Source organism: Aquila chrysaetos, chromosome 6 (assembly GCF_900496995.4).
Source record: "Aquila chrysaetos chrysaetos chromosome 6, bAquChr1.4, whole genome shotgun sequence".
In the NCBI taxonomy this organism is placed as follows: domain Eukaryota; kingdom Metazoa; phylum Chordata; class Aves; order Accipitriformes; family Accipitridae; genus Aquila; species Aquila chrysaetos.
Genome location: NC_044009.1, coordinates 36,213,190 through 36,240,858, shown reverse-complemented (window position 1 = coordinate 36,240,858; position 27,669 = coordinate 36,213,190). Strand labels below are relative to the sequence as shown.

Sequence of the window (27,669 nt, the reverse complement as noted above, 5' to 3'; positions counted from 1 at the left end):
CTAGAGCCACCGGGTCCAGGGGTCTCCGCTCCAGGGGACACCCAGCATGGCGGGGGGGCTTCATATGCCGGGGGTGGCTGCAGGGGGGGTCCTTCCCCCGGGGCCGCCAGCTGAATGGGGGGGGGGGTGACACCTGGGGGAGTGACAGCAGGGCTGATCCCCCTCGCCATTATCCCTCAGCCGGAGGGGTGTGGGGGAGCCCCGTACGACCACCATGGCTCAAGGAGCGGGGGGGGGGGGGGGGGTGTCCTTTCTAGCCAAAGAAGAGCCGCAGACGCCTCCTCAGAGGCCGCCAACCCCCCTGCACCCCCGATGCCGGTCGCGTCTCGGTGGGGACCCCCGCTCCTCCCCCGCGGGGCGGGTGCGGGGAGGCGGAGGTGGGAGTGGGAGGAGGAGGAGGAGGAGGAGGAGGGGGTCCCCCCCGGCGTTGCCCTTTTAAGGGGTTCCTTGAAACCGCGCCCGGGTTCCATGTTTGCAGCCCCAGCCCGGGCGGAGGAAACTCCATGTTGTAACAAAGTTTCCTCCGCGGCGCCGCTCCCGCGCCCGCCGCCCCGCGCCGCCGCCGGCCCCCGCCCCGCCCCCCCCCCCCGGGGGCCGCGCCGGGGGGGGGCCGCCCCCTCCCATTCCCCCCCCCCCCCCCCGGCGCCCATGGAGCACCAGTCCATCATCGCCCAGGTTAGCAGGGAGGAGGGGAGCGCCCCGCTGCAGGAGAAAGGTAACGCGGAGGGGGGGGGGGGGGGATTCCTTCCCTCCCACCCCCCCCCTCCCTGGTGCGGGAGAGGGTGGTGGTGGTGGTGGGGAGAGGTCTTCGGGGTCTCCGGCATCGCGGGGCTGGGGTGGGGGGCTGGAGGCCTACGGGCGGCTGCTCCCGGAGGGTGTGATGAGCCGCGGGCGGTCTCAGCCTGCCCCCGTGCGTCCCGCTGCTCCGGGGCTGGAGGGGGACGCGCTGGGCACGGGGGGGTGTGTGTGGGGGGCCCGGGGCTGGGAGGGAGCGGGTTCGTCTGCACCCACCGGGGCGCGGGAGGCCGTGCTGCGTCCCCTCCCGTCCCCCCGAGTCCCGTCGGTGACCCTGGGGTGCTCGGGGCGCTGCTCGGGCCCCGGCGCTCGGCGTATTTGCGCTGTTTCCTCCGGAGCCGGGCGGGGGGGGTGCACGCAGCGCCGGTGGGGAAACTGAGGCAGGGATGGGGGGGGAGAGCGCTGGGTACCCCGCTGCAGCCCGGGGCACAGCCCGGCGCCCCGTCCCGTCCCCCCCACACGTCTGCTGCGCTCCCTCCACCCAGCGCAGGGGGTTTAGCGGGGAGCGCTGCCTGTGTGCTGCCCGCCGGCCGGGGGAGCTGGCGGGGCCGGGGGGACAAGCGTGGGAACGGGCTCCGTCCCTAGTGCGCAGCTCCTGCCCCACGGGCTCCCTGCCGTGGGGCGCCCCACGGGGCCGCCGGGGCGCGGGGCCCTGGCCCGGTTCCTGGGGGGGCACGACCGGGGGAGCTGCAGCTCCTGGCCCAGGCCGGCCCCGCTCCCGGCCCGGGCTGGGCTGGGCTGGGCTGGGGGCAGGATCCGGCCCGCGGGGCCAGTGGGGAAGGGGCTGTAGCCGCCGCGCTACCCCCGGTGCCCGGGGCGGGCAGGAGCTGCCCCTCTGCCTCAGTTTCCCCTTGATCCGCCCAATGGGGGCTGCGGGAACGGCGCCCAGGGGCGGGCACTTCGCCCTGATTTGCTTCTCGCCTCCGGTACGCTCGAGTCGGCCAATGAGAAGGGGGGGCTGGCTGGGGGGCGGGGAAAAGAGGGTCTGTAAGCCCCGCCTCCCTGGGCGAGGCCCCGCCCACAGGACCGCCCACCCGCGTGGGTCAGTGCCCCGCGGGGAGGGACAGCGGGGACGAGCCGGGGGTCCACGGCCGCCCCGCTCTGTTATTGTAGGGTCTCCAGCCGCGGCGGGGGGCCCACGGGGGTCACCCGTGGCAGGGGATGTGCCCGGGCGAGGGGCTGTGGAGGGGGGGGGTGTCTCCAAACACTCGTGTCCGCGGCGCGGCGCCGGCCCTTGGCGGGGCAGGAAGGGCGGCCGGATGGGTGCCGGGGGCTGATAAGGGCATGGGGGGGCTCCGGGGGGCTCCCCCCGGCACCTCCCGTGTCCGGCGCCAACACCCCGAACCCGGCTCACCCGCCCCCCCCTCGCCGTGCCGGGGCTGGGGGGAACCCCGGGGGCACTCGTGTCCCCCCTTTACACCCCACTCCCCCCCCTTCAGGTACCCAGGCCCCCGCCAAGAAGCCGCGGAGCCGCAGCATCCTCCAGTCCCTCTTCTGCTGCCTGTGCCGCGATGAGGGGGAGCCCTGCGCCGGCACCACCAGCGCCCCGCTGCTGGTGGAGGAGAACGGGGCCCTGCCCAAGGTACCCCCCCCCCCCGGGCACCCCCCCCCCCAACCTGGCATTGGGGAGGGGGGCAGTGCTGAGGGGGGGGCCAGGCTGCCCATCCCCAGCGCTTCCCCTGTGCCAGGATGGGGTGGGGGGTGTCTAAATGGGCTCCCCCCTGCCGTGCCCCCTCTCTGGGTGGGCAGGAGGGGAGGGGGTGCCCCTGGCCACCCCGGTGACCCCCCCGGGTTTGCCTGTGCCCCCCGCCCTGCCGCAGGCTGCCGTCAAACACCTCCTGCCCGAGATCAAGCCGCAGGACGCCAGCAAGCTGTGCGTGGTCATCGACCTGGATGAGACGTTGGTGCACAGCTCCTTCAAGGTGGGGGACGCCCCGGCCCCCTCCACCTCTCCTGCCCCTCCCCGCCCCCCCCACCTGCTCTGCAACCCACCCACCCCCACCCCCCCCCAAATGATGCCCGGCACCCAGGAGCAGCACCCAGCGCAGCCCTGCTGGGTCGGCTGGGGTGTCCGTCCCTGCGAGGGGGCTGCGGGGCTGGCAGGGGGTGCATCGCGGGCAGAGGGCAGGCAGCTTTTGGGCAGGGGGTGCCTGCCTGGCGTTGACCCTGCTGTGCCCTCCCCAGCCGGTGAACAACGCCGACTTCATCATTCCCGTGGAAATCGATGGCATCATGCACCAGGTAACAACGGGGGTAAGGGGTGCCCAGTGGGCGGGGGGGCACAGCCCCCTCTGCTCCCTCCCCAGGGACCGGGAGCCGTCCCAGCGCTCTGCACCCGCGGACGGTCAGGGGCATCAGGGTGCCAGGGCTGGCACCTCGGGGGGCAGAGGTGGGTGCCCATCCTCCCGGCGGGGTGGGGAGGTGGGGCGGGGGGGGGTCCTGGCACATTGCCCTGCTGCAGTGGCTGGTCCCGGGTTCAAGTAATCCAGGATAGGCTGTGGTCTGGGCAGTCAGCCTGTTCTCGGTTACTTGGCTCCGGAGCCGGCCAGACGCTTCGTCTCGGACGCGCCAGCGGGGCCGTGGCATCCCCCAGCCCGCGCCGGGTAGCCCCCACGGCACGGGGCGCAGGCAGCCCTCTGCCTCCCTTGCGCAGCAGGGAGCCGCTGGCTGGGCTCCGGGACACGGCTGTCCCCCAGGGTGGGCATGGGGGTGCTGGGGGGGGACGCCGGGTTGCCGGCGCCCGCGGCGCGCTGCCCTCTGCCCCGTGCCCGCAGGTGTATGTGCTCAAGCGGCCACACGTGGACGAGTTCCTGCAGCGCATGGGTGAGCTCTTCGAGTGCGTGCTCTTCACCGCCAGCCTGGCCAAGGTGGGTGCCCCCCCCGCCGCCATCGCCCTCCCCTTCCCGGCCACCCCTCGGGTGGCACAACTCCCCTTGCCTGCCCACCCGTGGGCATCGGTGGCCCCTCGTCCCCTGCGTGCCTGCAGGCAGTGCCTGCCCCTCTCAGGCGCCGGCCAGGGAAACTGAGGCACAGAGTGAGCTAGCACTGGTGCAGGGCTGGGTGCCGTCATCACCGGGGGGGGGGGGGTACGGTGGCACGGTGCGACCCGGTGACCCCCTTCCCGTGCCCGCAGTACGCGGACCCTGTGGCCGACCTGCTGGATAAATGGGGGGCTTTCCGGGCACGGCTTTTCCGGGAATCCTGCGTCTTCCATCGCGGCAACTACGTGAAGGACCTGAGCCGCCTGGGCCGCGACCTGCGCCGCATCATCATTGTGGACAACTCGCCCGCATCCTACATCTTCCACCCTGATAACGCCGTACGTACCCCTGGGGTGAGGCTGGGGGGGGGGGTACGGAGGGCAGGTGGCGGGGGGGCCCCCGCCTCAGCTGCTGCCCACTGCGCTGCCCGCAGGTGCCGGTGGCCTCCTGGTTCGATAACATGGCGGACACGGAGCTGCTGGACCTGCTGCCCTTCTTCGAGAGGCTCAGCAAGGTGGAGGACGTGTACGCAGTGCTCAAGAAGCAGCGGACTAACAGCTAGTGGCCCCCCCACCCCGCCGGGTGCTGCCAAGGGGCACCGCCGTGGCAGCCGGGTGCCTTATTTTAGGCGGGGGGGTGTGTCCCAGTGTGCACCCCCCCCCATCGTCCTCCCCAGCCCCGGTGGGCGCGGGTGCCCTCCCTGCCTGCTGGTGGTGGGAGATGCGGGTGCCCCCGACGGGGAGCTGGGTGTCCCCCTTCCCACGGAGGAGAGGGGGGCCGTGGGTGACCCGCTGCCTTGCTGTGCTGGGGACCTGTTGGGGGGGATCCCGTCCTCCCCCGCTGTCCCGCCCCCCCTCAACCTGCGTGCCCCCTCCCCGAAACGGTTCTCAGGTCCTTTTCCCCTCTGTGTCCCCCCGAGTGGGGAGGGGGGGGGGTCAGCAGCTGCTGCTTTCCACTGCCTTTGGGGGGGACTACACCCCCCCCAACTGGGCTCTGCCTGCTGGGGGGGCTGGCGGCCCTCAGCCCCAATCTGCAGGGGCTACGGGACAGGTTAACCCCTTGCCACCCCCTGAAAAATGGGGGAGTCTTATTGGCCTTGGTGCATAGGGCCAACACCCTACCCTTAACTCTGCCCTTGGTGCAGCTGATCACCTCGGGGGGGGGGCACGTCCCTACCCCCCCCCCGTGCCTTCTGCTGCCCCCCGCCTAGGGGGTGTGTTTTGGGGGGCAGCCCGGCCTCAGGGCTGAGCCCCCGGCCGCAAATGCCCCCCACGTGCCTTGGGACGTCACGTCTCCATGTCGCCCCCAGCCCTGCAAGGGGTGTGCCTGGGGGGCTCTTAACTCACCCCCTCCAACCTCAGTTTCTTCCTGTGGGGGGGGGGGTCTGGTTGCCTCCGCCCTCATTCCCAGTTACACTGTGTTAGTGGGAGCCACTCCAGTCACCAGGAGGGGGGTCCCCTCTCTTGCCAGGGGGCCCACACATCCCCTCCCCATCCCTCCGCAGCTTCACCAAAGGCTGCGACTCCCAGGGGGGAGGGACCCCCATACCAGCCTTAGTGTGCCCCCCCTAGCTTTACTCCAGCCCCAGCCCCCCAGCTGGGGCAGGGGTGGGGTGCACTGCAGAGCCCCCCTCCCTGCAGCTTGGGGGTTACCCTGACCCCCGTGGGGTTGGGCTCGTGCCAGGGTGTCCCCCAGCCTTGAGGGGCTGGGGGCTCTCAGGGAGGGGTTTTGGGGGGGGGGGGGGGGAGGCTGAGCTCAGCCAGGCCTTTTTTAGCATCGCAATATGGACAATGTCTCATATCTTTTTAGGGGGAAAAGCAACGGTTTCCCAAAAAATCATGGGTGCCTTTTTACCGCTGTGCCAGGGAAGGGGGGGCAGTATCTGCGGGGGGGGGGGGGGAATGCGAGGGGTTTTAGCTCTCCGGTGCTGCCCAGCTGGCTCCTGCTGGCGCTCCCCTTCTCCCAGCACTGGGTGCCGGGGGCAGGCAGGGGTCCCCCCAGGCCTGCCCGCACCCTGCCTCCAGCCCCTGCCCCACGGCGGGGGGGTGGGATGGGGGATGCTGTGGCACACCCACCCCCCCGGGACCCCTGCCTGCCCCGGGCCTGATCCTGCCCCTCCAGGAGGGTTGAACTCAGCACTTTATATTAGACAAGTCAAACGGCACCAGCAAAGCCCACTGCCCAGCAAGCACCCATGGGTGCTGCAGCACCCAAGGAGCACAGACCCCATGCTGGGCACCCTTGGGGGGTCCGGGGGGGGTCCGGAGGCAGCACTGGGGGGACTGGGGAGGGCTGGGGGACCAGATCCAAGTGCCTTCATGTGATTAAAGCTGTCAAACCATCTTGGAAAGGTGAGTCCTGTGTGTGCGCGAGTGTGTGCACGCGTGGGCATGGGCACGTGCCACGTGTGTGTCACTAGTGGGTGTGCACAGTGGGGGGTCAGCAAGCTCCCAGGATCCCCTAAATCCCCCTGGGAAGGTGGGGGATGCTGCAAGTCAGTGCTGGGGCAGCACCCTCGGGCTGCAGGGTGCCAAGGGGACACCCTCACAGTCCAGGGCAGACCCCCCCCACCCCCGGTTGTTCTGGCACCCCCATCCTAACCCCTTCCCCCTCCTCCTGGAAAAAGGACCCTGATGCCACGGGGACGGGTATCCTACTCCTCAACAAGGCGGGGGAGCTGAATTTACCATGTGGGTTTTGCCCCCCAGGCTTGGGGCTTGGGGGGGGGGGGGGGGGGTTGTGTCACAAGTGCTCCCTTCCTCGGTTTCCTCCAAATAAGGTGTCAGACCCCTCCACATAGACTGGGGGTCACTGGGGGGGGACTTGTGACCCCTCCCCCAGGCAGCCTGCTGCCAACGTGCAGGCAGTGGGGTGCTGGGGGGGTGTCTCTTAGCTGCCCCCTCCGTGCCCTCGTTGGCCCTGTGCCTCCCCTCATTAACGAAGTCTCTGTCCTCCCTGATGGCTGCACTAATTACTGAGTTCATTAGTGGCCCAGCATGTCCGGCTGGGGGGCCCGGGGAGGGGGCGAGCCCTCTGGGACTGGCGTGGGGTCCCCCACCCCTGTGCCACACCAGCAGGCTCAGCCCTGGGACGCGGCCACCGAGCAGAGAGCAGCCACCCGGGTGTCACACCCCACCCAAAACTCCGTGCCACACCCCCGCCGGGGGCTCTGCACCCAGGTAAGGGCCCCACGGGGGACGCTGGTGTGGGGTGCAGGGTGTGGGAGCTGGGTGGCATGGTTAGGAGGGTTTGGGGGTTTGTGGGGCCGGGGACGTGGAGGGCAGCAGCAGAGCCCATCTCCGTGGCATCAGGGCACCCCCTTATTTGTGGCTGACACCCCCCTGGCCTGGTTCAGCCCATTGCCGTTACTTCGGGGATCCTTGGCGGGGGGGGCGGTGCAGGCAGGGCTTGGGGCTCACTGCAGCCCAGGCCTGGCGCCAGGGTGACGGCCGGGGTGCGGGATGCCTGTGGCACTCGTGGCCAGGGCTGCTGGCTCAGCAGGGTGGCCAAGATAAGGCTGCGGCAATCCTGCAGGGCTGCGGAAGAGATAAGAGCAGGACGGGGAGCCCAGGGGGCCTGCCTGCTGCTGCGACCCCCCCCCCCAGCTTTACGTACCCCTTGGTCATCCCCCAAAACCACCTTCGGGGCTGGGAGCCACTGGGCAGGACTCTAGTCCCCTCTCCTCTCTGCCAACACCCAAGGGCATCATCAGGTACCACCCCTTGGGGCTGGGGTTTGGGGGCACGGGGCAGGGCACAAGGCTTAGCCATGCCACCGCTCTACGGCCTGCCCTGTGCCCCCAAACCCCAGCGCCATGCCCCATCCCTGCGCTCCCTTCCCATCCCCAAGGCCGGGACCGCAGAGATCTCTGATGTGGGGAGGCCAAAGCCCATTGAGTGGTGAGCAGGGATCTGGCCTCCAGCTGGGGAGTGGCACAGCCTGGGGACAGTCTCACGGGCAGGGAAGTGATGTGCCAGGTAGGGGGTGGGACACGAGCACGCGTGGGGTGGAAAGATGATGCCGCATTGCTGGTGGCACCAAAAACCCCGTCACCACGGGACTGGGTGAGCGGAGGGCGGCAGCGTAGCCCAGCCCTGTGGCATCAGCCTGTTGCTATTGCTGTGGGGAAACTTTTGGTGGGGGGCAGGCATCAAAAACCCCTCACCGTGGGCTCAGTGCCAAGGGCCAAGAGGGGAGCAGGCCTGGGAAGGGCAGCTGGTACTACAGCAGGGCGCTCAGGATTGCCCTGTGCTGTAATAGCACCTGGGGGGGGGGGGGGGGGGGCAATCACCCCATCAGTAAGGGGGGCTCTTCAGGTGCCGAGAAGCCTTGGAGGGCCGTGGGGACCTTGACTCCAGGCTGTTCCTGCCCTTATATGGTGAATATAGGCTGGGACAGGAAGGGACAAAGGTCTCCTGGGTGCTGGCACCCGAGCACTTTGCCTAGGTACGCTCACCTGTGCCCAGCTCTGCAGGGAAGGTGAGAGGCTGGGGTGGGGGGCTGGAAGGTGGGCATGGCGGGGGGCAGCACATCCCACAGCCACAACCGCTCCTGGCACCAGGGTGGCCTGGGGACGGGGCTTGGGGATCCACCCGTGCCCCACTGCGGGGCTGCGCTGGAGGGATGTCACCCCCCTGGATCTGAGGGACGGGATTTGGGTGCTTTCACAGGGCAGCGCAGCAGGACAAGGCAGCGTTTTGCGGGGCTGGGGGAGCAGAGACTTCTCTGCTGGGCACCGCTGGCTGCCTGGCCTCCCTGCCTGCTTGCCGGCGAGCACTGCTGGCCTGGCAGAGATGGCTGCGGGCAGCCTCGGCAGCACTGGGGCTGAGCCCTGGCATGCTCGCCACCTCTGTGGGGCCAGGCTGTGCCCTCCCTGGGGGGCATGGATCCGGCGGTGGGGTTGGGAGTTGGGGGGGGCGGCTGAAGCAGGCAGCGTGTGCTTGCACACGTGTGCGTGTGTGCGAGCACATGCGTGTGTGTGCAAGGCCACCAACGGTGGCCATGCCACGCTGTGCCATGTCATGCCAAGCTGAGCCGGGAGCAGGCTGAGCAGGGCCAGTTCCTGCTGGCGCTGGGGAGGAGCAGGCCACTGCGCAGCGGTGTCACCCAGCCGTTGCTGCTGGGCGGGGGATGCCCTGTACGGCCCTACCCCATGCCCAGGCACAGGGCAGGACACCGGGGCGCTCGGGGGACCCTGCTCCTGCCCACCGCGGACCCTGGCACGGAGCTGTGACAGCCCCCGTTAGCCACAGTGCCAGCCAGGCTGAGGGGGATGGCAGCCCCGCTTGTGTGCCCACAGCCCTGGCACCGGGGTTGTCGGGGGGTCCCCTCACCCTGTGCAGCTCCGGATGGGGGGTTTATGGCCCAGCCGGTGGCAGACGAGGCAACGCAGCAGATGGCACGGCAGGCTGGCTCCGTCCCAGCTCTTAATGACACTGCCTGCCATTAATGAGGGTGTTGCCGATGCCCCGGCAGGTCCCCTTGCCTGCAGCACCCGTCACCATGGTGGAGCTCAGCACCAAAGTCAGCAGGACGCTCAACAAGACCACGCCAGGCCTCCAGATATGGCGAATCGAGGTGGGGACGGGGGCACAGCCTGGGCACCTATTACCTAGACACCCATCACCAGGCTGTCTGGGGGGGCTGTGGGAGGGAAGATCCCCCCTTTGTGTCCTCAGTGCCTGGGTTTGAGGGTCTCAGTGTGGCACCCAGGGTTAAACCCACTCAGATTTTGGGGCTGGGGGCAGTGGGGTGGGGGGAGTCCCCAACAGGGCTGACATCTCCCTTCCTTCTGCAGAACATGGAGATGGTGCCAGTGCCCACCAAAAGCTACGGCAACTTCCACGAGGGGGATTGCTACATCCTGCTGTCGGTAGGGCAGCCTGGGGTCCCGCTGGGGACTGGGGATGGGCTCTGCCCCAGGGTGGGCTGGGGTGCAGGGAGGGATGTCCCTGGCCAGAGTGGCCTGGGGACACAGGGGCTCTTGTAGCGGGGATCGGTGTCCTGCAGACACGCAAGACTGGGAGCAGCTTCAGCTACAACATCCACTACTGGCTGGGCAAGGAGTCGAGCCCGGATGAGCAGGGGGCAGCCGCCATCTACACCACCCAGATGGATGACCACCTGGGCACGGTCGCCGTGCAGCACCGTGAGGTCCAGGGCCACGAGAGTGAGACCTTCCGCGCCTACTTCAAGCGGGGACTCATGTATGTCGGTGACACCGGGGACCCGCTGCCACAGTGGGTAATGGTGGGGAGGGGTCCTCTGCATGCCTGCCCTGGGGACATCCCCAGTGGGGATGGGGACAGCCCTGTCCCAGTGGGGTGGGGGAGGCAGGAGGATCTGGAGCTGGTCTCGCTCCATCCATCATCCACATGGGTGGGTGGGTGTCCCCAAACACCTCCCTGCCCACAGAGGTGGGAGGGGGACCCCACTGGAGCAAGAAGGGGGGCCCAGGGCTGACACTGTGTCTGTCCCCCCCCCAGCTATAAGAAGGGTGGGGTGGCTTCAGGCTTGAAGCACGAGGACACGAACACCTACAATGTCCAACGCCTCCTGCACGTGAAGGGCAAGAAGAACATGGTGGCACACGAGGTGAGTTTTGGGATGTGGGGGAACCCCAGCCACCAACCTCTGTGCAGAGATGCTCTTTGGGGTCAGGATCAGGCCAGAGCCCCCCCAGACACAGCTGCCCTCAAACAGGGGACAGAGTGGGTGTGGGGCCACGCCACCTTGCCTCAGAAGCAACCTCACCCCCAAAAGCCCTTCTTGAGATAAGGAGGAGGAATACTGGCTAGATGCATCAGCACTGAGCCAGGACAGGCAGGGGCTGTGGCGCCAGGAGGACCCAGGCGTCCTGCTGCTTGACCGTCCCCCCCAATCCCGTCCTGCTGCAGGTGGAGATGAGCTGGAAAAGCTTCAACCGGGGGGATGTGTTCCTGCTGGACCTGGGCCAGCTCATCATCCAGTGGAACGGCCCCGAGAGCAACCGAAACGAGAGGCTGAAGGTATGGCTGGGGGGTCCCAGGGTCCCTCCCTGGAGGAAGGGGGTGACTGGTCACTCCCTCCCCAGTCTGGGCTAACCCCTTCTCCCCCGGGTGCAGGCGATGACCCTGGCCAAGGACATCCGGGACCGGGAGCGTGGGGGCCGTGCCAAGGTGGGCATAGTGGACGGTGAGGACGAGGGTGCCTCGCCGGGGCTCATGCAGGTCCTCACGCACGTGCTGGGTGAGAAGAGGGACATCAAGGCAGCCACCCCTGATGACAAAGTGGACCAGAAGCTCAAGTCTTCCCTCAAGCTCTACCAGTGAGTTGCTGGGGATTGGTCGCCTGCAGGGGCATCTCACAGCACCCATCTGCTGGGTCCCTCCAGCACCCATCTCTGCTATGTCCCACAACTCCCGTCCCCATGGACAGCCACCAAGAGGGGTCAAGGCCACCGCAGGGGTGGGGACAGGTCCTTTGGATGCCATTGGAGCAAGGGGTCCCTGGTGCCAATAGGGTTGGTACCTGATGGAGAGATGCTCATGGAAGCATGACCTCTGAATACAGTGGCAATGTCCCTGGGTGGCCCCATCACACCTGACACCCCTTTATCCTTCCTCATGGCCATGGGCGAGCTACATGGCAGGGCAAGCTGCAAACAAGGTTGCCACCGTGACAGGGCAAGAGGGTCCCTGGGTACCACCTCTGCCATGATCAGGTTGGGAAAGGGGATGGGCAGGGGACACCCCCACCCAATCCTGCCACCCCAAGGTGGGGATGGGGAGGGGGTTTTCCAGCCCCATTTCTAACCCCTCCTCCTCTCTTTTTCTCTGCCAGCCTCTCCAATGCCAGCGGGAACCTGGTGATACAGGAGGTGGCGATTCGACCCCTGACTCAAGACATGCTCCTGCATGAGGTGTGTTACCCATGGGATGCTGGGGGGTGCCCAATTTCCTTGGCAGGGCCAAGATGGCAAGGTGGCAAAGCCCACCAAATCAGCTTTTGAAGGGTTAAAGCTGCCCAAAGTCCTAATTTCTGCTGTTGTCCCCCCTCCAAGGACTGCTACATCCTTGATCAAGGAGGTCTAAACATCTTTGTGTGGAAGGGCAAGAAAGCCAACAAGGAGGAGAAGCAGCAGGCGATGAACAGGGCACTGGTGGGTGCTGGGTTAGGGAACAGTTATGGGATAGCCTGGCTGTTCCCTGGGGTGCTGGGCACCCCATGCCCACGCTCTGGGTCCGAATCCCCCAGGGCTTCATCAAAGCCAAGAACTACCCGGCCAGCACCAGTGTGGAGATGGAGAATGATGGGTCTGAGTCGACCATCTTCAGGCAGCTCTTCCAAAAATGGACTGTCCCCAACCAGACCAGCGGGTTGGGCAAGACCCACACCATGGGCAAAGTGGGTGAGTGTCCGCTTCTGACACTGCAGGACTCCTTGGATTGGGATGGGAGGGCTGTGGGGACCTCCACGGCTGGCACGATGTGGGTCAGCCCTCTGCTCTTCCCCTTAGCCAAGGTGGAGCAGGTGAAGTTTGATGCCACCACGCTGTATGCCAAGCCCCAGATGGCTGCCCAGCAGAAGATGGTGGATGACGGATCTGGGGAGGTGGAGGTAGGGTGGCCAGGGCAGAATGTGAGACCCTCTCGGGGCACCCCCTGGGCTGTACTGGGGGATGTCGTGGTGTCCAGGGGCTACAGGGCAGGGGGATGCACTAGCCCTGGCAGCAGCATGCCCCCGTCCCACCAGGTCTGGCGTGTGGAGAACCAGGAGCTGGTGCCTGTGGAGAAGAGGTGGCTGGGCCATTTCTATGGTGGGGACTGCTACCTGGTGCTCTACACCTATTTCGTAGGGCCCAAGGTGAACCGCATCATCTACCTCTGGCAGGTGAGACCCCCAGGTCACTGACCACAGGTGGGGGACAGGGGCACCTCTCCAGACTGGGGGTGCTCTGCTCCTACGCATGAATGACCCCATGGGAACGGTATGAGGGTTTCCTCTTCCCAAGAGGGAAAAGGGGGCCGTGGTGGGTGCTGACACCCCTCTGCCCTGCCCAGGGCCGCCAAGCCAGCACAGATGAGCTGGCCGCCTCTGCCTACCAAACCGTCATCCTGGACCAGAAGTACAACAACGAGCCCGTGCAGGTCCGCGTCACCATGGGCAAGGAGCCGGCCCACCTGATGGCCATTTTCAAGGGCAAGATGGTGGTGTATGCGGTGAGCGCAGGGCTGCTGGGGGGTGGGGACTGGGCAGGCGGTTGAGCCTGTGGCACCAGTGGTGACCTCCTGTCCCTGTTCCCCCAGGGTGGCACCTCGCGGGCAGGCAGCAAGGAGCCCACACCCTCCACTCGCCTCTTCCACGTGCATGGCACCAATGAGTACAACACTAAGGCCATCGAGGTGCCCATCCGTGCCTCCTCTCTCAACTCCAATGACGTCTTCGTGCTCAAGACCCCCAGCTGCTGCTACCTCTGGTATGGGAAGGTGGGTACCACCGGGCACCGGGGTGGGTGCTGCCACCCCCAGGAGAAATGTCCCCGTCTCCTCTTCTTCCTCCTTGGCTGGGGCTGGTGATGGAGCAGCTGTGCTTGCTCGGCAGGGCTGCAGTGGAGATGAGCGTGAGATGGGCAAGATGGTGGCCGACATCATCTCCAAGACAGAGAAGCCAGTGATTGCAGAGGGACAGGAGCCACCTGAGTTCTGGCTGGCCCTGGGGGGCAAGTCCCAGTATGCCAACAGCAAGAGGTACCAGCCCTGTGCCCAGGGGTCCCTTGTCCCTACCCACCCTTGGGGTTAAGATGGGCCACCAGTCCCCAAGCAGGGTGAGCCCCATTCCCACCACCGCTGCTGCGTTGTCCCCCACCAGGCTGCAGGAGGAGAACCCCTCCGTGTCCCCCCGACTCTTTGAGTGCTCCAACAAGACAGGCACCTTCATGGCCACGGAGATCGTAGACTTCACCCAGGATGACCTGGAGGAGGATGACGTTTATCTGCTGGACACCTGGGACCAGGTGAGCTGGGGGGGCATGGGGTGGGGGGACACCTTTGATCCCACAAGCTGATGTGCCTGGAGGGGGTGGATGACCTGCAGCAGCCAGAGGTGGTAGGGTGGGAGGCTGGAAACCCCCATATTCCTGGCCCCACGCTGTTTTTTTCCAGCCCCCTTGCTCCAGGGTACGGCTGAGGATGGACTCCCGGTGCCATTCCCTGTGGACAGATCCTGTGTGCCCCCAACCATGGGTTGGGCACAGCCCCAGAGGGCCCCATCTCACCCCCGTGGTGGACATGGTGACCTCGTTGCAGGTTTTCTTCTGGATTGGGAAAGGTGCCAATGAGTCAGAGAAGGAGGCAGCGGCGGTGATGGTGCAGGAGTACCTGTGGAGCCACCCCAGCGGGCGCGACCTCGACACCCCCATCATCGTGGTGAAGCAGGGCCACGAGCCCCCCACTTTCACTGGCTGGTTCCCGGCCTGGGACCCTCTCAACTGGGCCGTGAGTCATGGAGGGGGCTGGAAAGACCAGGGGGGCCCTTCGCAGATGGGACCAGATGTGGATCTGGCCCCAGCCAGCATCTCCAGGGTGCGGGCAGGGGCTTGCCTGATCCCTGCCCATGCTGAGGGGCTGAGAACTTTTGTCTCCTTCCCAGGACAAGAAATCCTACGAGGTGCTGAGAGCTGAGCTGGGGGACGAGAGCAGCCTCGGGCATCTCACCTCAGTAAGTAGCACAGGGAGAAGGGGCAGCCTGGGGTGGGAGGAGGGGGCACAGAAAGCCCCTCTGTCCCCTTGGCAGGTGGCACCAAGCGGCTGCAAGGACGCATCCTCTGGTGAGGGGACGCCTGGAACCAGGCTGTTGCCTCCTCCGTTCCTGGGGCAGCCCTTGATGTGGCCCTGTCTCTCGCTCCCCCCGCCCCATCCAGGTGCTCACATCGAGGCAAGAGGTCTTCACCAGCACCACCAGCCTCCTCCCCAACAAACTGGACACCTTCCCCCTGGATGTGCTGGTAAACACCTCGGCCGAGGACCTGCCGCGGGGTGTGGATCCCAGCAGGAAGGAGGTGAGACGAGGGTGGGAGGCTGCTGGGGGGGTACCAGGGGAAGCCCCCCCAGCTTTACCTCAGCCTCGTCTCTCCTCCCCCAGTACCACCTCTCCGACCAGGACTTCGAGGCTGTTTTTGGCATGAGCCGCTCTGCCTTCGGCAAGCTGCCCTTGTGGAAACAACAAAAGCTCAAGAAGGACAAAGGACTCTTCTAGGGCAGGAGCCTGGACAACCCCAGCTTGTTATTTTTATTAAATAAAATGGATTTGGAGAGCGGGGTTGCGTCTTTCCCCCCAGCCCCTGGGCTCAGCCCAGGTGTGGGGCTTATTTGGCAAAGAGATGGCACACGGGGACAGAGGCCTTGACCGGGCACCGAGGCACCGCAGGGAAGGACCCTCAGCTCCTTTTCCCTGGGTCCTTCCTTTGCCCCCCCCCCCACGCTCAGAGGCGATGCACAAGCTGCCCCCACCCTGGGCACCCCCCGGGGAGCCAGGGCTCCCCCATCCCACCCCAGCAGCTGCAGCTCAGGGCTAAAGGTCCGATATACAGCTGGAGCCGCTCCCTCCGTTATCGCGTGAACCTCAGTAAACACGTGCAGTACCAAAGGTAAAAGCAACAAGCCACAGGCTGAGGGGATGGCCCCTGTGTGGGGACAGACACCAGGGATCGCCTTGTCCTTGCCCTGGGAGGGGAGGAGGGCATCTTCTTCCTGCTTTGGATCTCTTGGGGACCCAGAGAGGGGCTGGGGGTCCCCCAGAGGGGTGCTCTCTGCACATGCTGTTCCTGGGCGACTGAGCAAAGTCCCAACAGCAAATGCAGGGTGGAGGTGCAGTACCCACCATCTGCGGCATTCAGCAGGCAGCAGCCCAGACAGTGTGGAAATATGATTCCCAAACCAAGAGAGGATTAAGAAAGAGGTTTTAATTTCACAAAAATCTATCTACACATCATTTAAAAAGGAGTGGGGGGGAACCCAAGAGCAAAAACTGTAAAGAATAGAGAGGAACAGATCTGCTAAAACACAGAGAAAAGTGCTGCTCCACATCAACAGTGTAAAGAACCAGAAAGCTGGGGTGCAGGCAGAAACCTGCAGCAGCCACCCCACGGCAGGCAAGGCTGGAGTCCAGCAGCAGAGCTACATGGACAGCACCTGCCACGGGTCCCACACCCCTTTCTCTCTCTTTGGCGGGAAATTACAGGGATAATTAGCTCAATTAAAAGGAAAACAAAGCAGATGAGTTATTCCCAGCCCCCAACCCCACTAAGCACGGTGATCCCCACATGCCCCCGTGCCAGGGTGAACCGCAGCAGGAAGCGCTGGGCTGGCCATCAGCCCTTCCTCAGGACGAGAACGAAGATGCACGGGTGATGGTTATCCACGCTGCAGCGAGCAGGAGGTGGAAGGCAATGCAACGGCCCCAGGCGTCAGAGAGCCCCCGCTCCTCCTCTTGCTCAGCTCCTCGCATTGGTCTCAGCCTGCCGCTCCAGTGGGGAAACCAGTCCTTGCTTTGCAAAGGCTCTTTGTTCAGCCCCGCTGGCCAGGGCTCCCCAGGGACCTGTGCACACAAGCTCCAGTTCATTGACACGAGCAGTTTTGCACCTCTCAGAGTAGGGGAGTAAATCAAGACCAAATTATCGCAGTCAAACAACGAAGGGGCGAGAGAAACGGCAAGATGGGAGTTCCTTGCGTTTATATGCTGAATCACACTTGGACTAAACTAGGTTGATTCAGGAGCGGGTAAATGTTTAACTGCGACTCTGTACATCTGAGGAAGAGCCTGCATGTGTTCAGGGACCGCAGCTGAACTTCTCCACCTACCTATCCCCCCAGGATGGGTATCCCCACCTGGAAGGGATGACCTTACTGAACTTGCTGCTGGACAGTGTGAGCATCGGGAACGTTACAGCTGGTGGGCAGCGTGCCCCTCGGGGATTACACACTGTCTTCCCCCCCGCTGCTCTTGGACAGGGAGAAAGCTGGCTTCTGCAAGGAAGGGGCTCTGCAGACACTCCTGGCAGTGTGAAGGTGCAACTGAGCTGCTGCATGCCAAACAAAAAAGCTTAAATTAATTAATAGATGTCTGCACATTCTTAATGGCTAGAATAATAAGCAAGAACTTTTCATAAAACAAGGAACGCTGGTTTCAAGCATCAGCTTCCGCACCTTGATCCAAACAAAAACTGGTTTTAAACAAAAGTTACTGCACTGAAAAGTCAGGCAATGTTTGCTTTTATTATAAATTAACTGGAGTGCAGTGCCTTGCAAAAACAACCTTGCCACCCAGAAAAGCAGAGCTGACTTCTGATACTACAGGAATACCGGTTATTTACAGCACTAGCATAGGATGCGCTTGGGGAATACAAATTTGCCCTGTGGTCGGAGCAGTCCCTTCATCACATTCGCAGGGGCGATCAGTTCAAAGGACAACTCCCATGTCACCGCCTCTTCCCGCTACCCAGAATTCTACCAAAATTAGTATCGACAATAGAAAAGTATAATGCTTTGTAATAAATTAACATATACACCCACATGGGCTGCATCTTACAAGATAAATGCTCTATCATGTTTACAACCAAATGTTCGCTCCTAGCCCGGAAACCAGAAAGATGTCACCCTGACCAGGTCCACTGGGCTCATCCGACACGTGGACTGGAAGGTCAGTCAGTCTTTTCACCACGCTGGGGTCCCCAAAGTACTCAGCTTGGGGAGGACTACCGATGACTGTGGCTCACTGATGTGCACAGAGGTGAGAAGAAGCCACTGAGGTATCATCCCCCTGCTAGGATAAACTCTAGTGTGGAAGTGCCCATGAAAGAGGTGCCTGCTGTCTCCTAAATCGGTGGTTTTGTCTGCTTTGCTTCAGCTGATTTATTCCTGAGAAACTCCTAGCAATAGTTTAAAAAAACCCAGAAACTATCTCGACAGCAAAAGAAGGTGGGTTTTTTTGGTTGTGTTTTTTTGTTTTGTTTTTGTTTTTAAAGAAGTCTTTCACCTCTAAAACTCAAGCTGCAAAAATCATAACTAGAGGCCAAAACAAGAGCAACTACTCTGCTTAACAGCAACAATTTCTCTGAAATGAGTAAATGCCAGCAAAAGGAAACATCTGCCCTTGCTAAGTAAGTGCGAAGGTGCTGAAAAAGTGAAGTCACTAGGCTTATCCCCCCCTGCTGAAACAAGCTATAAAAGGAGCATCATGTCTCTAAATCCAATAAAATGCAACACTTCTTCCTAACCGTATTCTGTTAATGCTGAACATGGGCTTTCTGAAAGCTTTCCACCTGGTTTAAGTTTCACAGTTTGAGCACTCTGCACTCCTCAGAAAGGAGAACAGAGGCATAGCTGCAGTAAAAACCCTCTTACCCTGGGATACGAGAAGACCAAAGCAAGACCATGGTTCCATCAAAGAGCAATTCAACTGCCAAGCGCTACCCTGCAGACCCTGCCTTTTCCCACCGTTTCTGATTCACAATGACCCAGGCCTGCGCAGAAAGGGTAACGCTAGAACACTCTTTTCCTCACAGAAGATGCGAAGTGGCTGTTGCTCACCTCCTGCTACTGTTCTCAGTCTGCTCCAGGTGTTCACCTGCCTCCAGAGTTACATCAAAGCAGCCCTAAGCAATATAACTTCAGTGCAAAATACTGCACACCCAAAGAGAGACCGCTCCTCTCCAAATGGTACTTCGGCAACAGCCTTATGAAGAAAATGCAATCAAATAATAGAACTTGTAAAATGAAAGAAATCACGTATATAATCTCAGGTCTAAAGGAGGATGACAGTGAATGGTGTAAAAAAATGACAGAGCTGCCACCAGGTATGCAATACATTCCACAGCACCAACAGTTTGTTTCCTGGAACTGTATGTAAATAGCAGAGTGCTTACAAACCCATGAATGTCAAAATGCGTCAGCTTGAGTGACTCCAAAACGCCTGTTAGCGAGATGACTGGCAAGAGCGTACTCAGTGATCTGGGTTTCCAGTGAATATTACTAACACAACACACGCCAGGTTACAGAATCTATTGCTTAAATTGCTCTTGGAGAAAAAAAAAAAAAAAAAAAAAAAAAAAAAAAAAAAAAAAAAAAAGCCAAGTGATATGTAAATCTTCGCCACTCATGTCTCATAGGTGAGTGGGCTTTTAAAGTTGAGTCTCTTTTTGCACTTTTTTTTTTTTATATCAGTTTATGAGCAGCTGTAGTCTTGTGGCTTGATGCAACTCTTTAAGGCTCCATGCTGACAAAATTATTTGAGGAACAATAAAAACTTCACCACAGGAGGATCGCTCTGGGATGTCAAGGTTTAAACGCGTGGTTCAGGCCCAGGACTTGCACAGATGGTTCAACAAACCAAGCGTCCCGTATTTCTACCTTTTGTCTCTTGTTTTGGCCCTGAGCTGTTTGTTACTCCTGTGTGTCTGGCACAAGTTCAGAATCTTCCTTGTTCCTCCTGAGGAACAAGGTGTTTTACTCTTCACAGAGGCTGACGAACCGATCTTCCTACTTCCATGCTAAGTGGCTGTGCATTTTTTTCTGTTTCTAGTAACTCATCGAAGATATCCCTAGGACAGAGGGAAAGACCAATAGTGAAACTTATGTACAACAACAAACCGCTACGTAAGACAGCCCTGAGGGAATCAGCAACTGGATTTAATCCACAAACTCAAGTGTCACAGATCCTGGCAGAGAAAGGTGTCTTATCTGGCATCTCTAAGCAAGGCTCCTTGAATCCCACAGCACTTTTTTTTCATTTATTATTACAATGAGTAAGGTCAGTGGCAAGCCTCAAAGAACAGTAACAATAGTGAAAATAACTCCTGGCTGGTAAAAGGATCAGAAGCAACACAGGACACAGTCTGTAGATGAAGTAACATCCTTTATTATAGCAACCAGTAAAGACAGAAGGGGACAAACTGAGGCACAAAACCCCTTCTTCAGTTCTGTGTGCCTGAAAAGGTATCACTTCTACCTACAAACCTCCTCTTGCCCATGTCCTGAGATGACCACGGCTGCAACAACACAACCGCTAGGAGCAGGGATAAGGGCATTTACAGATATCGCAGCACTTAAGGGAAAAACCCAAGCTCCATTATGATTCCTTGTGCAATGAATGCATAGCTGAGACACTGAATCCTCTTCTTAAAAGATGATTTAATGCATCTTGTTAAAACCCTATGTATTAGTGACAAACAATTCCATGCCTCAACTTGGAGCACTTCAGTTTTGTCGTTCTTGCATATAATTCTGATTACGCTTTCTTCTGACAAATACATGGGGATACTTTACATCCCAGCAAAGAGGACTAGAGGAAGAAGAGAAGCCCTCTTCCTCACAAACAGCAGGTTACTACTAGCAGCAAAATTCCCCAAGACACCTACTTGTGCATGTAGAAGAAGATGTAGCCGCTTCGGTCTCTGTCACACTGAACGGTGGCCTCTAGAGTTCTAGACACTTCCAGGTCATTGTAGGTGAACCAGGACTGCTTCTTGATATCATAGACGTCACTGATGTAATGACCTTAAAAACACAGAACGCACCTTTCTTTTCATGCTGCAGTCAACCAGTAAGCTGGTTAGCTAGATACCTCAGCCCAGAGACCTATGTCAGATTTAAATGCTAAAAGACCCTTAAGATCCTGGTCCCTCCATCATTCCTGGTCAACGAGCTGGTAACAAGCACAAGCAATTCCACGGACCCCACAAGCACTACGTCATCCACATGCTGAGTGTTAGGCACCATGACATCCTCAACCTGCTCTCCCACCAGCAAGCCACGATAGAAGACTTGCTTTGCTGCCTGAATTCTTCTCTGCAAATAATCCTGCTACGGTAATTCTGTATTATGGATTTTTTAAGCTAGATAAGAGATGAAGAATAAAATGTGGTATCTTTTACCTGAAGATGATGTGCTTCCGATATGGCTGACAATGCTGATGAGACGATAGGAGTGGGGAAGCTCTCCTGTCTGGGGGGGGGGAAAAAAAAAAAAAAAAAAAAAAAGTTCAATTAAAGCTTTTAGGCATTCACTTTTGTCCCAAAAAAGGACAAGATGATTTATACCCGAGATACCATCTTTGGCTACTGTATTCAAAGCTGCAACCGAGTCAAGGATTACAGAAACAGACTCCCTGTTTCAGACCAAACAAGCAGTCCTTCCAGAAGTGGGAAAAAGCCTCCCATCTTATTTAATCTTTCAGCAAGCCAATGAACATGCAAAGGAGCCACTCTGACCTCACAACAGATGCTGACACGAGCTTTACACTGCAAAGTTTTCTAAACAACTATTTCCCGAGTGACTTCCACTGATGTCAGAATTAATCCACCAAATAAATATAGACAAGCAAAAAGGGAACACCATGCTTACTTCTGAAATATCAAAGAAATACCCTTGATACTGGTACACAGGTTTAACAGCTAATACTGCATATGTAGCCCAGATTCTCTTGTCATGCACCTGTAATGTCTGCAGACAATGCCCTCTTTGCATGCAGGAAACATGCTCTGTCTATTCACTGACAATAAAACTAAATGGTGGTAACTGGCTTTTGACAATTATTTTTTAATCCTCTCTGACCAGGAGATGTTACAGATAAGATTCACTGACAACACTCTTAAAATGTAACTTGTGGTTTAAGGGTAAGGTAATTGGTAAAGAATTGTAAGAAAATAAAAACTGCTCAAAGAAACTCCAATTATTTAACCTTTTCCACTCTCCACTCTACTACTCCTCCCACTGAGGCAAGCAGGCAACTTTCACAACACTGCTTTGTGGAGTCTGAGTGTGCCAGCGGCTGGCAGCACAGCCTAGGTTACAGTTATGTTTCACCTAATGGGAGTAAGATCTCGCCACAACTTCTCAGTTCTGGTGGTGCAGGATCTAGAAGCCTATGGCATTGCAATTAAACTACCACGCTGGCAGAAGTCCCCTCTCTCTGTAAGTAAGAATTTCAGGCTCATTGCTTTAAATGCACTGGAACATTTCTGGTATAAAATTACTGTTTCCTTTTCACCATTATCCACATCTTAGAGAAACTCAGAGGGTGTCTGCAGCTGTTTTGTTTTTTTTGAAATTAAAATAACACAATAGGACTGTCTCTTAAGGATAGAAATTTTCTATCTTTTCACTTTTGAACATAAAAGACCTTTCTAGACTCTGCACTTGCTTTGTAAAACTACCTCCAACACTAAACTGATGGTAAAGAAGGGTGTATTTCTCAGTTGGCTTTTGCAATCGTAGATCACACCTCAGCATTTCTCTTCAGCTCTTCTGCTTCAGCTTCTGAATACTCCATGTCAAGAACATCCTCATTCCCAGAGTCTTCATCAGAACCAACGCTGTCCAGGAGAGAGCTGTTGAACTCTAGATAGCATGGAAACAATGATACGGTGTGAGAAGCCACGGCACACACAGGAATTCACAACAGGTTGAGGTTTATCTACCCACATAAACAAGCACAATAAAATGCTAATGTTTCAAGCTTCCTTTCCAAGGAAAGCAGGAGATACTCGAATTTCCAAATAAAAACTCTCTCTCCCTTCCCCAACTTGTCAGAGCAATAGTTAAGAAAAGTAACTTGGACTACAGAATTAATTTTAGCATCATCTCTCTCATACTTCTACAAAAGGGCGCTATGGCAATGACAGCTGGGTGATAAAAGAGCCTTTAAACCCCCAATTCGCTCCAGAGCACCAGTGGTCTGCAGCCAAAACTGATGTTAAAAGAAGTACAGCCAGTCTGGTCAGTGAACTGTAAGTTTCTGCAACAAGAAGCTATGAATTACAGTTTTAACTGTAAGTTGCATTAACAAAGTGCATTTTTCAATTAAAACTGGCATCAAAATGCTACTGCTGGCAGCAGGCATCTTTTCATTGTTTTCAACGGTAAGAAGGCTGCTCACTGCAGGAACTTCCAGTTTGCTTGGCTGAGCAAAATGCAGGCAGCTTTCTGTAAAGAGCCGGAAGGCACCACTGCTCCCTGTACACGCTGTTCCAAACTTCCTGGGATTCGGCAGCTACCCGACTAATTTAAGATTTTGTACAGTACTCATTAGGAGAAGTAGCTATGCTTTCACCAGCTAAATTAAAGCTATGGAGTCCTGGGTGGATGAGAAGTTGAGATTAACAGGACACTGCTCAGGATTTTTTTTTTTTTCTTTTTTTAAAGAGACTATCATGCCAGTTATGATGGAGATGTTTTGCCAAAGTGATTCTCACACTGCTTGCCCTGTTAAATCATCAGACGCTGGATTAGCATAATCTTCTCGGGAAGTTTATAGATGAATCCCTTTAACTGAGAATATTTTACTGCTGGTTTCCACACTTATTCGGGCTGTTGTAAGCTAGACTACAGCCAAGAAACACAGCCACGTAGATAGGTCTCTGCGTGAAGCACTTGCCACAGGTATTGCTAAATGCCACTTCAACGGTCTCTGGATGACTAGTGGTTCTTTGATTGCAGCACCATTGGGAACATTCCTAAGACAAATACTACCAGCTATATGTTCAAGATTATTAGCATCTCCTTGAATAAATGCTGGCTGATGCCTTACAAATGAGACAGTAGCAAGTTGAGAAGCACAAGGCAACGCTCATGTTTAAGTCAAGCAACTGCAAATCAGGAGGAGGAAAGCTTGCTAGCCTTGAATTCTTCCTGGACACAAGAATCAAGGAAGACCTGAGAGGGACTGGGCAGTCAGTCTGCCAGAGCTCATCAGGGGACAGACCTCAGGCTGAAGGATGCTTAAGCAGCATTCAACTTACATCTCTTCAGAAGCAGACATAGGTTCATCCAGTAATAACCGAGGGCCTTTAAAGGTGCCTGAGCAACTACAAGTACCTTAACACAGTATTTCATTACCCCTCCCTCTCCCTCTTTGGAGCAGGAATTTTCTCTTGGTTATGCTTTGCTCTGCCAGATTGCATGAAATCACTCACATGCCAGCCTCACACAAATGTTACACAGTGCCTGAGGCTCACCACACTGTCTGGATTTGGAGAAGACAGATAGTGTATTCTGGGTTTCTTTTTTCACTGCCAACAGCTATACCTTGCAGTGAGGTCTGTCTCCCTCCTGCCCTGTATCAAACAGATACAGCACTTACTCATTCTCCTGGGCAAGGCCAGTGCATTAATCAGCACTAAAATATCAATGCAAGTAAGAAATAATCCTTTTGCTCTGACTAGGGCAATTAGTGTGCTGGCTTCTGCTGGGAATGCAAAATTTCAAAGTCCATTTTGCTCTCTCTAGATTAATATTATACATTAAATATATATTATATATATTTAATATCATATACTACGTATATCTGTCTATATATCTATATCTAATTAAAAACTTAAGAGACTGAAATAAGTCATTTTTCATATTAAGTTTTTCCTGGCATTTGCCTTCACAACCAAGAGCAAGAAAAGCTGACCTGAGCAAAGCCAAACACAACAAAGCACACACCAAAAGAACACGAAACGCCAGCTGTCTTACAGACACTCAGGAGCTGCACTCATACATACAGATCTATTTTCTCTCAAAAACAACATCCTGGAAGAAGTTAAATAAGTTTCACCTTGTAGACTTAATTCCGTAGCTCGTTTAAGGTCATCATCCTCTTTTTGTTCTCGTGCCTCCTAATGGGAAGAGAACAAAACTTAGCTCATGGAGACACTTTACTGTTTAAAATTCTTGTGGTGCTCTTTTTCCATTGAAACTGTGCTGCTCTGGTTTCTACAACAAATCTGACATTGTAAATTAAAGGTTCTGTGTGAAGGAATGTTTGCAACCAGCAAGAGTCCAATGTTCCCGTGAAACAGAACCTGGGACAAACCTTCATTAAGACTCGTCAAAGCTCCTGAAGTTTGGTATGCAGCAGAGCGAGTCTCTAGTAACACCGAACGCTTTCTCTGGATCATTAATTTGAAAAGCATCTGAATGAATTTGCAACCTTTGCTAAGGAAAGCTGTCACTTACACACAAAGCTCCTGACACTTCGACAAAATTTAGACTACTTCTGCCCAAAGCCAGCTGAGGACAGAGTTGTTAAATCCTGACAGATTTTATTATTTTTAAGCCATTTGAAAGTAGAGCCAGTGGTTCTATGTAACAGGTGTAACTCACAAAGGCAGGATGCAAAAAAAAGACACCACTAAAGAACCAGGTACTAAAAATATTGCAATGAACAAGTAGCAAAGAAACCTCAAGTCAACAAACCCTTCTAATCTTTGAATAATATCATGCCCCTGTTCCTCCCACCACTCTTGAAAGCCCAGAGCTACAGCAAGCCAGTCAATAATATTTAATGAGCTGGCTTCTTAATTCAGGGTTTGAATGCTTTCAGTGCACCTGAACGCAGAACCCTAACTATGTATTTCAAATCAAGATAACCACAGCTACCACATTTCCATACTTGAATCATTAGAATAGCAGATTTTCGCTTCAGAACTGTAGCAGAACAATGCTCAAAGAGCAGTTTTACATTATTAGCATGAGGCCTTTTATCTCACTATTTCTAAAGCATTTGGGAATCTTTGTTAAACTACTCAACATCACTGAATCAAAGCTACATCTGGCATGGAACATACCAACCAGCATCTCATAATGAGTAATGGGAGAGAAAAATCCAAGAGCCATGGAAACATCAGATCTCATAAGGAAAACCATGACAGCTTTAGTATTAATAGAGAGCAGACAAGGGCACCTATTTAAAGAAAGACCTGGCTAAGCACTTGCTTCACTCTCAGCAGCTCGGTTAAACTTGTGGAAATCAGTTTACACGTCTTGAAATTCAAGTGGAATGCAGATGGTTAGCACATAACCCAAGATCCTAATTCTTTCCAAGTCTAATTTAAAGGACTTGTTTTAGACTAAATTATTTGGGATCCTTTTTCCAATTTACTAACAGGGAAGGATCACATAAATGCTCAGTTCCTATATTCTTCACTAAGCATCCCCTACTTGCTAGTACCAGAAACAAGGCACTGGGATAGACAGATCTTTAACCGGACCTGGCATGGGCCGTTCCTAGCATTTGCTTTGAAACCTGCCTCTTTCACTTTGAGTCTTGACATGGCACACTTCAAGCAGCAACTGCCAGGGAAGCTAAAGGTGGGCTTGGATCTTGGTGACAGATAGTAAGAGTTTAGTTCAGTTTATCATCATTTTTATATAATGTTACAAGCCAGTGTATAAATGTGCAGGGAAAGCTTTGAGAAATCTGCAGGTCTGTGATGTGATATATGGTTTCCACAGCACCTACAAAACGTGCCCAGATGTATCCAGAGCTGTCACTCTACTGACACTGGAGCTAGAAGAAACCCAAATCTTTTTGCATCTGGTTCTCTCAAAAAAGCAGCAGAATCCCTTTGCAATTACTGCCTGAACACAAGCTTTTCCTTCAGCCATCAGGTTTCCAGTGTTTGGGAAGATAACTCAAGGCAGCAAACTTTATTTCTTACTTGCTCTTGAAGGCTTTGAGCCAGTGCCTGCTGAAGTTCTTGTTCTTCCCTCTCTCTCTCCATATCGTACTGCTGCAGCCAGTCAACCTCCCCCTGGGAGCCTTCCGGAGTTTTGTTTTCCTTATTCTCATCAAAATCTTTAGTTATCTCAGTGAAATTGGCAGGACCTGAGGAATCAGAAAGTACAGTTATGCTTTCCTGGGTCTTCTGTTACCAGCTAAATCCTCTTTAAATCCTTGCAGCACAGTGACATCTACTGACAGGGAGAGCTCACCAGCCATAAAACCCCCACAAGAGTCAAATGGAAAAAGCTCCAAAACAGTCTTATGCTTATTTTAACAGGTGTAGGATGAACCATGTGATTAATCCCTGAACCTGTTCTCTTCTTAGCCTTTTATGTTCAGTCAGAAACAGCAACTTTAGTTAAAGTAAGATGTCACACCCCACTAGGTTTCTGCAGTCAGGAATCTGACACTTGAATTTGTCTAGAAGGAACCATGGATTATAAAAATTTGCATTGCATATTGTACCTCGGAGTACTACAGATGAAACCACAATTAAAGCCAAATCATATGTAAGACAGAAGGAAGCATAAATCTCAAGCACTGTTTAAATCTGTCAACTTTTTGCATCAGGTAAGAGCCTCAATCCTGTGAACACTATCTACAGCTTTACAAGTGCAAGAAGATTATAATTTTTCAGTTCACCTTTAAAGTGAACGCTATGGCAGAAGTATTTTATAAAACTTCTGTAATGAACATTCATTCAACCACTGCATACATCTCCTGCAGTTGCAGGACACTTTGATTCTCCCATTTGCTTGCAGCTGAGAAAGAATCAGAACCTGCTCCAACAGCTATCACGCAACAACACGTGAAACTTCATAGTTTTGCCCTATGCAGACTTCAACATCTGCTCATTAGTTATTAGCAAGGATTATACAAGGCACTCTCAGTATCTGTGGCCTCTTAAACACAAGACCACCAGAACCAAAACTATAATCCATCAGTCTAATCCTCTTAAGATGAAAAACAAAACAGAATTTATTACATGACCTTTGAAAACCTCCAATGTAAGAAGAAATACTCACTTGACTCATACAACTGTTATTTGAGATTCATGTAGCAGAAAAGACATCTTCTGTCATTTCTAAATTAGCCTTTTTTGAAAGCACCACAAATTATTCAGCATTTACAAAAAAAATTACTAGCAGTAACAAGAAATGGACCAAGTTAAATCAGTCATATTTAGAATCATCTTGTCTGATATAGCAAAGCATCATTTGCAATTAAGTTTCCTTTAAATAGAACATGGGATTGTGAACTCATGGCATGTTACATTCAGCTGCTGTAACTGGTAACTTAACATACACACATACCTCATCTGAATGCCAAACCGTATGCTTTGAGAAGTACTTGTGGGTTTTGGTCATAC

At 56.2% G+C, this 27,669-nt stretch overlaps 3 protein-coding genes across 6 annotated transcripts in view; 2 read left to right on the top strand and 1 right to left on the bottom strand.

Annotated features, from left to right (window-relative positions):
* Positions 1-576: 576 nt before the first annotated feature.
* CTDSP1 (CTD small phosphatase 1) lies at positions 577-6,118 on the top strand. Its single transcript, XM_030017037.2, has 7 exons — positions 577-715; positions 2,235-2,377; positions 2,616-2,717; positions 2,980-3,036; positions 3,570-3,662; positions 3,929-4,114; positions 4,210-6,118. Exons 1-7 carry the CDS (start codon positions 649-651, stop codon positions 4,336-4,338), a joined length of 777 nt encoding a protein of 258 aa, XP_029872897.1. The 5' UTR covers positions 577-648; the 3' UTR covers positions 4,339-6,118.
* A 99-nt stretch (positions 6,119-6,217) lies between these two features.
* Positions 6,218-15,069, top strand: VIL1 (villin 1). The gene is made up of 20 exons (XM_030017036.2): positions 6,218-6,955; positions 9,252-9,353; positions 9,574-9,648; positions 9,786-9,982; positions 10,262-10,370; positions 10,673-10,783; positions 10,880-11,082; positions 11,598-11,676; positions 11,818-11,916; positions 12,012-12,165; positions 12,274-12,374; positions 12,510-12,647; positions 12,818-12,976; positions 13,064-13,243; positions 13,359-13,504; positions 13,626-13,770; positions 14,063-14,251; positions 14,406-14,474; positions 14,677-14,814; positions 14,898-15,069. Exons 1-20 carry the CDS (start codon positions 6,773-6,775, stop codon positions 15,009-15,011), a joined length of 2,691 nt encoding a protein of 896 aa, XP_029872896.1. The 5' UTR covers positions 6,218-6,772; the 3' UTR covers positions 15,012-15,069.
* A 628-nt stretch (positions 15,070-15,697) lies between these two features.
* The window catches only part of USP37 (ubiquitin specific peptidase 37), a 39,553-nt gene continuing 27,581 nt past the window's right edge, over positions 15,698-27,669 (bottom strand). For all 4 annotated transcript variants that reach the window (XM_030017031.2, XM_030017035.2, XM_030017032.2 and 1 more), the window contains 6 exons: positions 26,236-26,402; positions 24,351-24,411; positions 22,035-22,150; positions 20,686-20,755; positions 20,170-20,308; positions 15,698-19,353 (listed from right to left, as the gene is read on the bottom strand). In XM_030017031.2, coding sequence (XP_029872891.1) covers positions 19,266-19,353; positions 20,170-20,308; positions 20,686-20,755; positions 22,035-22,150; positions 24,351-24,411; positions 26,236-26,402 — 641 coding nt within the window. In that variant the 3' untranslated portion in view covers positions 15,698-19,265. The remainder of the gene's footprint in view (positions 19,354-20,169; positions 20,309-20,685; positions 20,756-22,034; positions 22,151-24,350; positions 24,412-26,235; positions 26,403-27,669) is intronic.

Excerpts from the sequence above, each read along its gene's own strand:
- CTDSP1 (XM_030017037.2), top strand. The coding sequence starts at position 649 with ATGGAGCACCAGTCCATCATCGCCCAGGTTAGCAGGGAGGAGGGGAGC. Across the intron at positions 2,378-2,615 it reads AGAACGGGGCCCTGCCCAAG|GCTGCCGTCAAACACCTCCT; the intron begins GTACCCCCCCCC and ends GCCCTGCCGCAG. Across the intron at positions 3,037-3,569 it reads TCGATGGCATCATGCACCAG|GTGTATGTGCTCAAGCGGCC; the intron begins GTAACAACGGGG and ends CCGTGCCCGCAG.
- VIL1 (XM_030017036.2), top strand. The coding sequence starts at position 6,773 with ATGTCCGGCTGGGGGGCCCGGGGAGGGGGCGAGCCCTCTGGGACTGGC. Across the intron at positions 12,648-12,817 it reads GCATCATCTACCTCTGGCAG|GGCCGCCAAGCCAGCACAGA; the intron begins GTGAGACCCCCA and ends TGCCCTGCCCAG. Across the intron at positions 14,475-14,676 it reads GCCTCGGGCATCTCACCTCA|GTGCTCACATCGAGGCAAGA; the intron begins GTAAGTAGCACA and ends CGCCCCATCCAG.